Here is a 16114-nt window from a genome sequence, read left to right on the forward strand (position 1 = left end):
ATTAATTAAGAGCATCAGATCTGTTAAAAACTTGAAACACCGTTTGCTTTCTATTGATGAGTTGGGTGAAGTACATCAGAGAAAATGGCAACTGTACAGATGCAACAGGGATTTTTTTTCCCTTCTCATATTTACATGCACGAACAAGTTTGCGTTCACCTCGCAAAACAGGGTCTCGATGCCAAGGATTGCCCTGAAAAAAACGAAAAGCCAAATCCTGGTGCAAATGGAACTTACAAAAAGCGATCCCTCCTGTGTACAGATATCGGGTTGACATCTCAACGATACACGTATGAAAGCCATGGATGCTGCAATGCCTCACTGGCTGTTGGTCTCTTTCTGGGGTTGATTTGTAACAGGTAAGAGAGAAATTTAACAAATTTTGTGTCCGGGCATTGCAAGCGACGCCTCAAGGAGGTCTTCTCTGGGATCAAGTATTCCAACTGATCCGTCTCCTAAAACAGGGAAGATATTTGGTAAAAAAATTAATGACATGGCCTTGCGTTTATATCAAACTGGTAGTGACGGCGAACAACTGAGATTCTTGTACTAAAGATCATGCTTTATAATCATAATTAAGTTGATAACAAATAACTAATGGAGTGTCAGCCAGAAGTCTGGAGTTGAAACTTGAAATCTTATGTGCGGGTGTGTTCAAGTAACTAATATAGCCAAAAAGCCTGAGCTTGGATCGAGATCCACGCGAAAGTACATAACTTGGGTGCCCAATCACAGAATTGATGAAGACCTGCAAACCAGATTCCTAACGAAGACCTTGAACAGTTACCAAACAGACATTAACATGACAGGAACAAGGCTCTGAGCCTATTATCATTTCTTCTACCCACCAATATAACACAACTAATTAGATAAAGTGTTTTAGACTTTAGTTATCAGATATCATTTCTTCACAATTTAAGTTTTCCGTAACAAGATTTAGAATAAGACTTCACAATATCACACCAAGTTAATAAAAGAAGACACCCAACTGATCTGAGCACAGTCCATTAAAATATTTTAATTACCAGTAGTACTGTCAGTGGCATTAAACTTTCAAAGCATGTAGCACAAAGAGGATGCAAAAAGAGAAAAAGTCTTGCAAATCATCCACTGGTCGTTGGTTCAAATAAGAGTTGCATGAAAAAGGAATAGACAATGTTGGTTTCTTAAATTAAATTGGTTTCTTAATTTTGAGTCTTAACAATACGTCCAGCACAAATCAGTTTCTTAATTTTGAGTTTTGACAATACGTCAAGAACAAATCGAAGGAAGTACACAAAAATAGCATGTACCTCATTCCTGTGGAACAGGTCATGGTCTTCTGTAAAGTACTTCTGAGTGTCTTGTCCCAGTGCAAGCATTTCCGTGTCAATCGGACCAATTGTCCCCATCATCCGAGCAAGAATTATTTGTACTGATTCATTAGGAAAGAGCACCTGTGATATGAATAAGAAAAATCTCAATCACATTATCTCTGCGAGGAACAAGGGAGCATTGGTTAATTGGCTTACAGCTACAAAATACATTTATATTTCAGATTTTTAACAAAGGTGGTAATAACGATTTCTTCCATTGGGACTATATGAACAGAAATATGATGGTGATTCCCTGGTATATATACTGTTACTAGAATGTCATTTCTAGGGATGAACCTAATAGTTGTACAAGAAAGAACATTAACCACAAAATAAACCTTGACTGCCAGCAATTGCAGGATGAGTTAAAGGGCACAATAATTCATTTTGAAATGGACAGATCCTGGTTAGTATGTTTTTCCCTTCGGCCAGGCAAACACGTCAATTTCCTAGGTAAAATTTAAGCAAGTCGTGACAATGTCATATACTCCAGTACCGAACAGAATGGGCATTATTAAGTTAAGATGAAAAGTTGAAAACTTACTTCACCGGTGTACAGCTCAGCCAAGATGCAGCCGAGAGACCAAATGTCAATCTTCTGATCGTATGGAAGACCTAGAATGACCTCGGGGGCTCTGTAAGAACGTGACTGGACATATAAGCTTAAATTGTCTGTCAAGAAGCAACTGCTTCCAAGATCAATAACCTTAATTTCACATCTACTGTAACTCTTCATGAGGATATTCTCTGGTTTAAGGTCGCAGTGAACGATATTTAAATGATGCAAATACACCAAAGCTTCCAAGCATTGTCGGGCTATAGCCTGAAAACAACAGAAAATGTATGGTATTTCAGCAGGACTTTGTATGTTTTCATATAGCATAACTTAATCATGCTAAAAAAATTATTTTAGCCTCCTACAGAAACATTGTCACAGAAGAATATAACCAAGGTTCAAAGATGATCAATGAATAAAGAGATCTTTCTTCACAACTGATTGTATTACAACTTCAGGCATAAATTTTTTTTGCCAGGATTCATAAAATCAAAGATAAAAATGACAGTCGCAAACAGTGCTTTCATGACAAAACAACAAGCGATACTCTCAGGAAAAAGAGAATAACAGTCAGACATACCTGTATTCTGTGCAATGAAAAGTACACTTCATCACCAGACTCTTGGTTATATTTTTGAAATTCATACAGATTCGCCCGTAGCAATTCAGTGACAATGAAAAGATGTTCCTGGCAATTTTTTGGGCGACAGCATTACACAAAGTACAAAATGAGAATTCAAATGAATTTGGTATGTTGTAATAGTAAACCAAAAGATTGAGTTCATTGTCTATCACATACCTGATAGTAGAAAAAATCGTAGAGACGCAATATATGATGTTCATCATCAGGATCGTATTTGTTTACAAATTTAAGGAGTTTTATCTCGTCCAAGCTCTGGTCAAAGAAATCCTTGTCGTTTTTTATTATTTTCAGGCAGACATCCATTCCTGTCCAAAGATCATGTGCCCGTACAACCTTGCTAAAAGCAGCTGAGCCGAGATACTCAGTGATGCGATATCTTCCGCCTACAACTGAGTTCATGACAATAGGGAACTCTTTGTTTTCCTCAAAACCAGTCCTACAGAGGACACCTATGACATTAGTTTATTTACAAGATGGCAAAAGAATAAATGAAAAGAGAAGTATCTAATGGTGAACCTGTTCTTCCGATGAAAAATTCTCAGCTCAAATACCTCATATTCTTCATGAAATTTAGAAAGTGCAAGATCAATATCTGTTCTCGCATCTTCCTCTATTTTAGTGGTTGTAGAATTTTGAGCGCCTGTATCTGTTCGTCCAAAGTCCTCTGTCTCATAAACATCTAGAGGGTCACCTATCTCAGGAAAAGAATGTATGCTGTAACTATTTTTTAGAAGCTCTTTGTCATCGACAGTTTTCTCGTTCTTAACAATGTTAATATCTAATTCACCGTTGCCACTGGAATCATGTTCAAGCTCAGGCTCTGCGAGAGAGAGTCACAATTAGAATGAAACCAACTAGGCCATAAGCAAAAATAGATTTTGCAACAGGTAAGTGAAATAAATTCTACCATCCTGAATTCAGTAACAACAAACTAAATTCCATTTGAACTTGTTCAAGGATTTCGTAAACTGCAAGAGTGAACCAAATTAAGAGTTCAGAAGTCAGAAGTACTCACTCTGAAGAGCATCTGCCATAGCCAAATACGGACTGAGCATCTGAAGCTCCTTCTCCACCGTACTCATATCCAGCAACTCGATATCTTCACCTTTCAAATCCATTGCTTGTTCACTTCTCAGCATGGCATCTCCATCCCGTCTGAACAGGAATGCATCTGCATTACACTCATCCAGCAACTCTGTCTGGTCATCCATGATCAGGTACCTCCCATACACAGCGGAGCAAGAATCCTTCAACAATTCATCACTCTTCCCCACTCCGTAGCAGCAACTGCAGGGCGCTGAGGAGCAGGTATACACTGCGGCATCAGCATTGGCTTTCCTGTGCACTTGGTGTCGGCCACCGCCATCTGCGAGCTCACGTGCTTCGCTCCACTGGGCACGAGAGTCAGCGCCAACGATGAACTTGTCCTCCCCGTCGCCATCGTCGCTCTTGTCGTCGCCCGATTTGCCGTGGAAAAGGTGGTCGTCGTAGAGCCAATTCTCGCCGAAGAAGAGGTCGGTGGTGTCGTACTCGCGCGCGGTGCCGAACTCCATCTCCGAGGACGACGCCTCCGACGGCGCGCGCGGCGACCACACACCGTACGGATTCAGCAGCCCTGACATTAACGCAGAACAGCACCAACCACCAAACAGATTGACAACTTTTGGACCAGAAATCAAGAAAAAAAATACTAGTACCCAGAAAATTTGAAGTGCGCATCTCCCAATCACGCGCTGAGATCGAGATCATACTGTCAGCCACACGCTCCCGCTCTGGGGAGCCGAGCCCGAGCCGAGGAGATTTCTGGCGATGCGCGCATTGATGAAGCGAATTTGTTTACCTCCCGAGAGCAGCAAGTACCTGAGAGCGTGGAGCTCATGCTGACGAAGGAGTCGGAGGAGGAGCTGGAGCCAGCAGGGCTGGCGTCGAGCGCGCCACCGAGCGCCGCGTAGGAGGTGGGCATCCGCAATGGCGGCAGCTCCGGGTCGCCGGAGCCCGCGCCGTCACGACCGCCCCGATCGGCGGACGAACGCGCCGCGAGGACCTCCTCATCCTCCTCCTCCCGAAGCGCGGGCGGCGAACGCGCGAAGCCGTGCTCGGTGGGCGGGAGGAAGCCCATCGCCGCCCCCTCCGCGCCCAGCGCCGACATGCCCGGCGATCTCGCCCAAAACGCAAGCCTCACTCACGCCGCGGGCCCCTCCGCCGCCATCCGCAGCCGAGAACGCGCAACGCCAAACACCAACGACGCGGCCGAGGCGGGCGGCAACGAGCAGAGCTTACTAGTAGTCTAGTACTACCACTAGAAGCGAAGAAGAAGAAGCGGTCGCACCGCACGGGATCCAACGGCGGACACGTGCCCGCCGCACGGGGTTTCACTGGCGGGCGGGGTCCGGCGGCCCCACGAGGCAGCGTCGGCGTCGGCCGGGAGGGGAGGTCGCGGTGGTTGGTCGGGGTCGGGGGGCGATCCGACGTGGACACCGCCGGGCCGCCATTATTGTCAGTCGCTGTTGCGCTGTCCCGCTCCCCACCTGGCAGGTGGGGCGTTGTCCTTCTCGCGCTGCTTCGCTGGGGGATTCTCTGCGCTCGTGACGCCCCCGTCCGTCCGGCCGCCAGGCCGCCCGCCCTCGGCGTCCGATCCCAACCGCGACCCGCCCAGATCTGCTGCCTCCGCACCCTCTCGCACCACACCACCATTTCCAACCACAACCGCTTCCCCTAAAGAGTGAGAAAATTTACGTCAAATGTTTGATCGAATATTGGAAGAGGTTTTCGGACACGAATGATAAAACGAATTTCACGCTAGCCTAGAAACTACGAGACAAATCTTTTGAATCTAATTAATCCGTCATTAGCACATATTGGTTACTGTAGCACTTATAGTTATGGACTAATTAGGCTTAAAAAATCCGTCTCAAGATTTCTTACATAATTGTGCAATTAGTTTTTTGGTTCATCTATATTTAATGCTTTATTTAGGTGTCCAAAAATTCGATTTGATGTTTTTGGAAAAAAAAATTAGGACCTAAACAAGGCCTAAATGAAATATGCATAGTAAATGCTTCGAAATTAGCGACCACGTTTTTTTTTTATTTTCAGGTATAAGCTACTCCCTCCGTTTCATAACATAAGATGTTTGATTTTTTACATGTAATGTTTGATCATTTGTTTTATTTAAAAATTATGGAAATATCATTTATTTTGCTTGTGACTTACTTTATTATCAAAAGAACTTTAAGCACGACTTATCATTTTTTATATTTGTAATAAATTCTTAAATAAGACGAATGTTCAAAAGTTACAATAAAATAGTCAAACATCTCACATTACGAAACAGATGTGGTAAAATTTAAAATTTTTAACTTTAGATCCATAGTTAATTTTGGAGATTTGTTATTCGTAGTTTATTTTTTAATACTTATAATACGTGTATAATTTTTTAATTTATAAATATATGTTTGGTTTTTTATCGAAAAAACCAATCGGATCAACACCCACCCCCACCGAAACACACCTCTCCAAATGGATCGATTTCGATGTTGGGATGGTAATGTCGTTTAACTTTTCTAGTCATCTTACTAGTTTGAGGAAATTTATGTGTTATAAGCTGCCGATTTACAGTCGATTTGCCTTGCTGTTTGTTGTCTCACTCAGGTTAGACGTACTACCCGAAAGGCGAAAAAGAGACGTCATTTACTGTGAGATTTTGCTGTCATGGTAGTTGGGGAGGAGTTGATGACCAGAAGCTTGTTTTACTGTAATAATTGTGTTTAGTAGTAGGAGTAACATTTACTGCAGGCGGATGGATCATAAACTGACGGCGGAATTCAGGGTTAAAGCTTCAAAGGTAATCGTACAGGCAAAAGCGGCAATGGAAAAAGATATCTTACCGGCAAACAGTTCATTTCGGTAAAGTGTTTCTTTAACAGCTCATTCCGGTCCCGAGTTTGGTGATTAGCGATGCTATCAGCTCCCCTTTAAAAGACTGGTAGGAAGCTAGGTACTACGATTCTCGTTGTTTCACTGGCTTATAAACCAAAATTTGAATTTTTAACTTTAAATTTAAAATTATTTTTTTAAAATTTTTATTATAGTTTATTTTTAGCCTATGCTCTCTTTTAATGTGATCTGCACTTGAACACTGCTTTCGCCAGGTTACTGCTTCGAATTATTACTGACGAAAAATATGAAACTTCAAAAAGGGAGAGAATATAGATGTGTAACATGTGTGCCTCACTGGCTTCTAAAGTTCTACTGATATGTTTGGGTGATCTGCTCTTGTGGCTGATCTGATCATTTTTAAAGTCATAGCATCACATCTTTTATTTCTACTTATGCTTATAAGCCAAAATTTAACTTTTTTACCTTAAGAATTGATTTAGGGTCTTTTTACTGAAGTTTATTTTTTATACTTGGCTTTTATATCGCTAAAAATACATATATAAAATTTTTATTTACAAATTACTTTTCATTTGCAAATATACCGTTTACTTTTTTTAATAAAAAAACCAAACAATCAAAGAAATGAACTCTTTGACCAACCAAACTTCACTTTTAACTGAAGTGATAATATAAAAGACAAACGTACAGATTTACTAGCAGACAAGTCAAGTCTGGAGGCCATAACTACGCTCAGCCCAGACTCCACGGCAGTGTTTTTAGGTGTCATCCACATGCTAATTTCTGAAAGTCAGTAAAAGAAGACACAGCACAATTCTTGCCAGTTCTTAATCTTCTCTTTCATATTTATAATTGCGCATAAAGCCACAAAGAGAAAAGGAAAAAAAAAGGTAGGGAAGTCACTTTCTTCTCGAGTTTTTTGCTTTTTCCATTTGAGAACAGCGGTAGATGAAAGTTAACTGTCAAGTACGACACGATTAGTCACACAAAGAAAAATCAAAATAAGTACTACCGCACATCATTTTCCACGGTTTTTGAATGCCTGCCTGAAAACAGTACTCGAAAGTCTAAACCCACACTGCATTGCAATCAACCACAAACGAGACTAAGGTCCTCTTTAGTTGTCAAAAATTTTCTCCCAAAAACATCACATCGAATCTTTAAAAATCTAGATAGAGCATTAAACATGAATGAAACGAAAAACTAATTACATATTACGTGAAAAATCACGAGACGAATTTTTAAACATAATTAGTCCATGATTAGCCATAAATGCTACAGTAACCTATATGCGCTAGTAACGGATTAATTATGCTCAAAAGATTGTCTCGCGGTTTCTAGGCGAGCCGTAAAATTCAATTCTTGTCAACAATCTCTTCCGACATTCGACCAAAATATCCGATCAAACGTTTAATGTGACACTAAAAATTTTCATTTCCCAACTAAACACCCCTAAAAAAACAAAGTCTGGATTCCACTGTAACAAACTGCAGGGAATCCTGAATCCTATGTCAGTTTGGCCTGTGGTTTGAATATTGGCAGCATCAGCATCAAACCACTCGAGTACAAAAGCTCCCCGTCAGATAATCTAGGGCGGCAGAACTGCAAACAGAATGGTATCAATACTAGTACTATAAACAATGTACACATGCTGGGGTCACGTAGCTACAGCGGCCTTTTGTTCTTTTCTTCTGAATTCTGATAGTGTGCTGCATCGGTGTAGTTGAAGGCTTGAAAGTAGCCTGCACTACCAGTCTCAACATATTACAATAACTAGGAATTTCTAGCTCTTTACCAATGCAGATGCATCATCAGATCAACAAAGTTCATTTGAGGGAAACAACAAAATATGGTACAACACTTAGCATGGGGTACAGCCAAGACGATATCAAGCAGGGAACAAGCAACCGAGTGCACTGTGCACAGCAATTGGTGCAGCATGCAATGCTTGCTCCTCGTCAGCGACACTGGGAAAGCTACTTACATGAGTAAGCCAATCAGGGGGGCTCTGCCTATCTAAATTACCTCCAAAATAATCATTAGAAAAGGAGAGGGTCTATGCTTAGTGGGCCCAAGGGCCAGACTTACATGCGAAGGGCAGCACCAGCTGCAAATCTGCAACTTCACTCATTACCCAATTTTACAGATCCATCCTTTATAAGCCTTATGCTAAGGCTGTTGAAACGGCCTCTTGAATAATGCCGTGATGCCTTTCTCCAATCTGTTCCGGTCTTCATCATTGCTACAAATTCTTCGTAGCTAATTTTGCCATCCTGCATAAACAATCAAACCGCATATTAAGTAAAGTCATAAGATCTGGAGGCTGTATCATTGCTACAGCATCAGAAAATCATCACCTTGTCAGTGTCAACCTCTTGCAGTATGTCCTTCACCACTTCCATTATATCAGCTGCCCCATCCTCCACCAGAGCCTCCTGAAGCTCCTCGGGCTCAATATAGCCATTGCCATCCTTGTCGAAAAATAGGAAGGCTCGCCGGAGGTGCTCATCGTTTGCCATCCTTTGTAAATGTAGTGAAACGGCCAAAAATTCACCATAATCTAGTGCTCCCCTACCATTTGTGTCCACCTATTTTCCAACCTCAAAATATCAGATATGCAAATCACCAACTTTTTTTTGTTTATTAATACTCAAGGACTCAATCAGTGTTATATATAAACTTGTCAAATAAGTTAAATTCAATGAAATGTTTGCTCTAAGAGAATATTGAATCATGAGGAGAATAGGCAGGTCCATTGTACAAATGGAAGTAACAGTTTGATTATGACTTTGATCCACTGTTGCAAAAAAAATAGAAAAAGGAAAATAAAGGGGAAATTTGCTAGTGATTTCCACCTTCTGGTGTAAAAGGAGCACTTTTACATTGCACCAGACATCAGAATTAGAAGAAACAATGTCATTCAGTATCAGCTATCACCAAAGATGGTGATAGTTTAATCTTATTGCAATGACATCTCACTCAATTTTATTGAACTAACATTGTAGCAAACAAGTGAAATGTTTCGAGGTTACTTACAGCTTCAATAAGCATTTGCACTTCAGATTCTGCAAGATGGGAACCAAATTTTGCGATTCCACTCTTTAACTCTTCATAAGAGACTATACCATCATTATCGGTATCCATCACCTTGAACATGTCCTTTATGTCCTCAACCTCTTCAGCTGATAAGTGATCAGCAATAACCTGGTCAAGAATCAATTCTGTTAAGTAAATATATCTCTTTCCTAGACTTAGAATTATCAATTAGAGGACTCAAACCCTTAGAGCTCTTCTTTTGAATCTGTTCATCCTTGAAAACTGTTTCAGCCTTGACTTTACAATATCTCCAAGTGGAACATTAGGAGCCTTCTTAGCATTTTGAAGCCAGGTATGCTCTGCGACAACAGAAGTAAAACAGTTATCTTGAGTACCAAGCCTGTCCATCACTGTCCGAGTCTGATCAAAGAAAAAGGAAATGTGTGGTAAACATGATTGCTTAATTGTCTGAATTATTTAGCAAGTGGACAGTGTGACAAACTTCTTAGATGATTCACAGTTTGATAGGCAGCCCAAGGTTGTACAAAATGATGCATAACCACTAAGGAGCAAAATAAAACAAACCTGTCAGATTCACTAAAATATTTGGTACACTTCAACTCAATAAAGTTAGAAGGCAATATGAGATATAATTTCAAAATGCATTAGTTGCTGTCCATGGAATTGATAATAAATATGCTTCTTTTTACCTCTTTTGCTCAATTTTACACATATTCCAAGGTGTTTCAATCTGTCACTTGCCAGTATGAACTATGGTTCATCCAGACTACAGATTTACCTTGGAATTATAGCAACACTTAAACATCTCGTTCTACTCTCAACATCACAACCAGTTTATTACTATTGATTTCCAAATCATGGTGTTGCATAACGATACTTTACCAGATTCCAGCAGGCTGCATATTAAACACTGGCACATAGGAAAATACAAGAAGTCTATCTAGATCATCAACTAGTTGATCCTATAGAATTTTTACTAAGACTGATGGGCCAGCTTTGAACTACTGCAATCAATGCACCACAGCTTAAAGGAAGTACATGTCATGCTTAGTTAACACTCTGCTGGTTTTGAAAGCACTAAGTGACACTTACCAAGAACTTGCTTTGCTGTTAGCCGGAGTTTTGGGTCAGGCTGAAGCATCTGCCGAACTAGATCTTTAGCATTATCAGACACATTGGGCCATGGTTCTCGCTTAAAATCTATATTTCCACGAAGTATAGCTTGTGCCACTCCTTGTTCAGTCTCTGTAATTTTGCTTGGTAAGAATTTACAGAAGAGCAAAGCTAAATAATTTAAGGTTTTCACAAAGACAAAGTACCAGCCCAAAATGGGGGAACTCCGCATAACAAAATATACAAGATGACACCAGCACTCCATATGTCTATTTCAGGCCCATAATTTCTCTTCAGCACTTCAGGAGCCATGTAATATGGACTCCCCACAATTTCAGAAAATTTTTCACCTGAACAATCAAGATGGTAGATCAGATTAAACATGTTATACATTAAAATATATAACATATAGACACTTCAATGGAAAAGGTTAAAGGCATCTTACAAAAGCAATTGGTCGTAAATAATTCCAAATGATTCAATAATTCATTGTATAATAGGTATCGAAATGAGAACAATTTCACATCTATAGGCAATGCTATCATATAGATGCATTACTAACCCAACAGAATCTTATGAAAAGGAAAGGAGAGTGCTTCTGAAAAAGGATTGACAGCTGCTTACTTCTACGGTTCTACCTACTACTATGTTGTTGTGTGCCACAACTAGTCTCGGTTTTGATGACTCCAATAATCAACAGCAAGCGAATCAACACAAATTTAAAGAGTATTTTTTTTGACAAAACCAGTTAAATGCATCAAGGTTTAGCTATGGCAAGTTTTGTAGCTACAGAATTTACAATTGATCAGTTGCTCCGCATGTTAATCTAATACTCTAGCCGCCACTTCTTTTAGAGGGACTTATCACCTGGGCAAAAGGAAAACTACTAACAATAAGTAACACCAGTATGGAATATAGGGTGAACAAACTAATTGAATGAATGGCACATGATATACGAGTGAGGATGATTGTCATAACATAACTCTAATAATATTTAGATTGTTACAATGTGAAACATACTGCAACAATCTGAGATTGCATAGAAGCGAATGTAGAGCCACTAGAATGGAGGAATAATGCCTATTGAAAAATCTGAACCATAAACAGGCAAAAGTGTAAACAAAAAAGAATTGTAATGCATTGCTTCAAGTCTCCTATGGCACATTTTTAGTGTTTTCGTGAGACAAGTTTTTTTTGCCCCGAAACAGCAGAAGAGGCCCCTGTAATTTTTCTCATTATAAGAGAGTTTATGTACAAAAAAAAAGGGGAGAAAATGTACAAGAAAGAGAATATACACATCAAGTTAAGCTAGTTCTTCAAGCCATGATGTCCTTTAACCTTTTTCAAGCTCTAAAAACATGTAGCGAAAAATCCTCTTTAAAGTGGCATCTCCAGGTTATAAAGCTTGGCTATGTAATAAACAACCAATACCACTGTTGCCAAATTAATTAGTTAATTAAAATATAACTGCAATAAGAGTTGCTTCAATTGTTGTGCTGAATGCCTGAATCTTACTACCCAAAACAACTAAGCTGAAGTGGAATAAAGAATCAACACGCAAGTCTTGGTAACGGCAAACCAGGACACTATATTGGGAAAGAGCTATGTCACATCTGCTTCCGCTGGTATTTCCCCAAATTCCAAAAACAGCAACCATTCAACCACTCACCCAGTTCCTAGGAGCTAAGATTCCAATATCTGAACTCAGAGCACACTGCAGTGCGTCTAGTTTGTTCCAAAAGTTACATCTAAAGAGCCCTACCAAAAGAGAACAAGTTCTCATCAGATTACGCAAGCAAGAACATATAACACTCAGCTACAGCAACTGCCACTACAAAGGTACAGTTAATTCCACCCAACCGGTTACCAAGTACCAAACCCACCAATCCTGCGAGAACTACCAAAAAAAATCCAAAAGCGCAAAAATCAATTCGTCCAAACCATGGACGGATCTCAGTTGGGGGAGCTTACCAGGCTTGAAGAAGATGGAGAGGCCGAAGTCGATGGCCTTGAGTGGGGAATTCTCTTTCTTGTTGGCGAAGAGGAAGTTCTCGGGCTTGAGGTCCCGGTGGATCACACCGTGGCGGTGGCAGAGCTGCACGACCTCGACGATGGTGCGCGTGACCGCGGCCGCCGCGCGCTCCGTGTAGTGGCCCCTCGCGACGATGCGGTCGAACAGCTCCCCTCCCTCGCACAGCTCCATGACTAGGTGCACGGCGCCGTCGTCCTCGCACGCCTCCCGCAGCGACACGATGCTGGCGCTCTTGGGCAGGTGCCGCATGATGGCCACCTCCCGCCGCACGTCCTCCACGTCCACCGGCGTCCGCAGCTTCCGCTTCGAGATCGACTTGCACGCGAGCAGCTCCCGCGTGCCCCGATCCATGCACAGGTACGTCACCCCGAACTCCCCCCGCCCCAGCTCCCTGTCCAGCGCGTACTTCTCCTCGATCCCGCCGCTCACCTCGCACCCCTCCTCCCCGAGCACCGACAGCCGCTTCTTCTCCCCGCCTCCCCCTCCCCCTCCCGCCCCTCCTCCCCCGTTCCGCGCCTGGTGAGGCTTCTTCTTCCCGCCGCCGCCGCCTGCAGAGGCCGGGAAGTGCGACGTCTTCACGTCCTCCCTCGCCGCGGCCGCCGGCGACCGGCAGCAGTTCCCCATGGCCGCGCGAGATCAGGCGGTGCCGCGGTGGTGGGGGCACACTAGGGTTTGCTCCGCATTGGGCTCTGTGCTAGTGGGGGACGGCGGAAGGAGTCGAGGAGAAGGTGGCCTAGAGAGAGAATCTAGAGAGAGAGAGAGAGAGAGAGAGAGAGAGAGAGAGAGAGAGAGGAGTTGAGCAGAGAGGCAGAGGCTACTCCACCAGCGAGACCTGTGTCGGGTATAACGGTATGGAGGAGGTCCGGGGGACGGGTCGCCGGGGACGCGTAGCGGCGGCGAGGGGCGAGGGGCAGGGGAACATTCCCACGTGGCGTTGCCCTGGCGCCCGATGGGTCGCTGGCTTGTGGGCCCGGATCGTGGGGCTTGGGTTTTTGCCGCGGCCTGCGGGGAGTTCGCGGGTGGTGGGACCCACGGTCGTCGGCGAGTTTGACTGGCTCCGGAGACGACGGCCGTGAAGTTGAGGCGAGGTGACAGAGGAATCGGATAATCTGATGAGTGGGGAAAAGATTAAAGGAACAAAGCGCATTTAGCCACGGTTGTTTAAGGTTTAGACCTGTTCGTATCCACGCAACTTTTTTTACTCCGTACATGTTTGAACATTAATTAGAAGTATTAAATATAGATTATTAATAAAAACCACCTCGTACCCTGATTATTTCGCGAAACGAATCTAATGAGCCTAATTAATCCATGATGAGTGAATGTAATGCTACAATAAATATTTACTAATCGTGGATTAATTAGCCTTAAAAATTTGTCTAATGAAATAATATTTATTTATACAATTAGTTTTGTTATCGGTTTATATTAATACTTCTAATTAACATCCAAATGTCCGATATAATAAGGGACTATGAAAAATCACTGGATCCAAATACCACCTTATTTTATTTTAGTCACGAGATTCTTGCAGAAATTGTTAGATATTCCTTCGGTAGTGCAATACAGTATGTTTGTAATTCCGGGTCGTCGTATATTCAAGCTTCTGGTGTCCGCTTTGGAGAAAAACAAAAACCATACCGGTCTTTCTAGCGCGGTTATACTTACGACTATTTTTATACAATGTTGGTAGGATGAAATATTTCTATTCTAATTAGGCTTTAGGGTTCCTAAGCGTCTTACATTTCTCCCATGTCCTCCACATGCTTACGTTTGATCGTACCAGGATTAGAAAAAACAATCATATGCGTAGCCTTTTATCGGTATTTCTGGTGTATCATTAATTGACCTGCTAGCAATCGTTACCCAGCTTGAATTCAAAATTTGATTATCGACACGTAAAAGGCTGTTGAATTCAAAATTTTGGATTTAAAGTTTTGATACAGCAAGTTTTCATAGATTTAACATGCTTAAGCAAGATGTTATAGAAAATATACATTAACATGCCTAAACAGGATGTTCCATACAACATGAAAAATTAGCGTCGCTTCTGCTTATATTTTTAGAAGACAAAATTTAAATTTTAACTTTAAATTTTGAGTTGATTTTGTGACTTTTTCACCAAAGTTTATTTTTTAGCATTATTTTTAATTACTAAGAATATGTATATAAAAATTATATTCATAAATTATTTTTTATTTACAACTATATCGTTTGACAACCACCCCTAAATACTCCCTCCCATTTTATTTATTTTGCAGCCATGCTAGTCATAAGCAATAAATGATTGATTGTTATGTATGCGGAGGTCTTATATGAAACATTATGGTGAGAATAGTCACGAAAAATATTCTTACGAGTAGAAAAGTAGGTGTTCAATTTAGATTTTGGTGCTTACTGCGATAATCAAGAGACAATTATTTTTATTAGATGGTTAAGAAAAAGAATTTCTTGTTACAGCTAGGTATTATGTACTATCCCCTTATTTGCTTTGTCTTGTTGTGTTTACCCTTGCATGGCCATGTTATATTGCTATGGGTTGGTAGAAGACCATGGACAGAGCATTATAGAAGAAGAGAAACGGGCCTGCCTGCTCATTTGCTCAAGCCCCAGCTTTACACCTCCCTTTTTCACGCCGGGCGCCATCATTCCGCCGGCCCGTGCACGGTGTCTCCCTTCCCTTGTGCCCCACTCCCGCCAAAAAGGAGGGGGGCGCCCCCTCCTAATCATCGGTGCCTGCCTTAAGCTTAATATCAAATCTCGTAGCAGCTATTATAATGATAGCCGCCCCATCCAACAACCGGACAACAGATTGCTTAACGACGCAGTCACACGCAGCCTGCCTCGCCAGCTTCCTGGCGCGTGTCGTGCTCGTGAAAACGGAGCGCACATATGCCCGGGTTCCGGTTCGTCGGCCATGCGGCTTTAACTCGTAGGGAAACTTGTCCAGATTACGGCTAATTTAGGCTAAAACCGATCGCTGATCGAGTCGCCTTGACCGTTGTTGCTGAACTGAACATGGCGCCAAACTGCCAACTAGCTTGTCGCCCTGTCGGGCCATTTATAAGCTGAGACGAATTCGAGTGGAGGTGGAGCGCACAGTGCGGCGCGGACTGGTTTAATGATTGCACGTCTCACTTTTACCGGACACCACCCCCAGTTCACCCCCGCGCGGAAGAAGAGGTGAACGTACTCATGGTGGGTCGCTCGAAGAAGGGATGAAAAGAGGCCGTTCGTGCGTGACACTCGTAGCATCGTGCAGTAGCAGTGGATAGAAGTTGCTCTCAAAAGGCGTAAGCAGAGGAAATTGCAGAGGGCCTAGAGACTTTGGGGTAGAGGATTTTATGCTGGCCGGTAGGCCGGGTTCTTTTACACGGATTTTTCTTATACTTTTGTGCAGTGCGCTTTTTGAACGATTAAATCAAAAAATTTTATTTGCAAAAGTTTTATGCGAAAGTTCA

General features: G+C 42.1%; 1 protein-coding gene across 1 annotated transcript; it reads right to left on the reverse strand.

Annotated features, from left to right (window-relative positions):
• Positions 1-21: 21 nt before the first annotated feature.
• On the reverse strand, positions 22-13447 carry LOC102718271. The gene is made up of 15 exons (XM_040524377.1): positions 12593-13447; positions 10828-10971; positions 10601-10753; positions 9731-9846; positions 9488-9655; positions 8809-9039; positions 8579-8724; positions 4415-4731; positions 3570-4169; positions 3071-3374; positions 2711-2990; positions 2492-2599; positions 1900-2178; positions 1293-1436; positions 22-455 (listed from the first exon to the last, which is right to left on the reverse strand). Exons 1-15 carry the CDS (start codon positions 13275-13277, stop codon positions 279-281), a joined length of 3852 nt encoding a protein of 1283 aa, XP_040380311.1. The 5' UTR covers positions 13278-13447; the 3' UTR covers positions 22-278.
• Positions 13448-16114: the final 2667 nt, after the last annotated feature.

This window comes from Oryza brachyantha, chromosome 5, assembly GCF_000231095.2.
Source record: "Oryza brachyantha chromosome 5, ObraRS2, whole genome shotgun sequence".
NCBI lineage: Eukaryota > Viridiplantae > Streptophyta > Magnoliopsida > Poales > Poaceae > Oryza > Oryza brachyantha.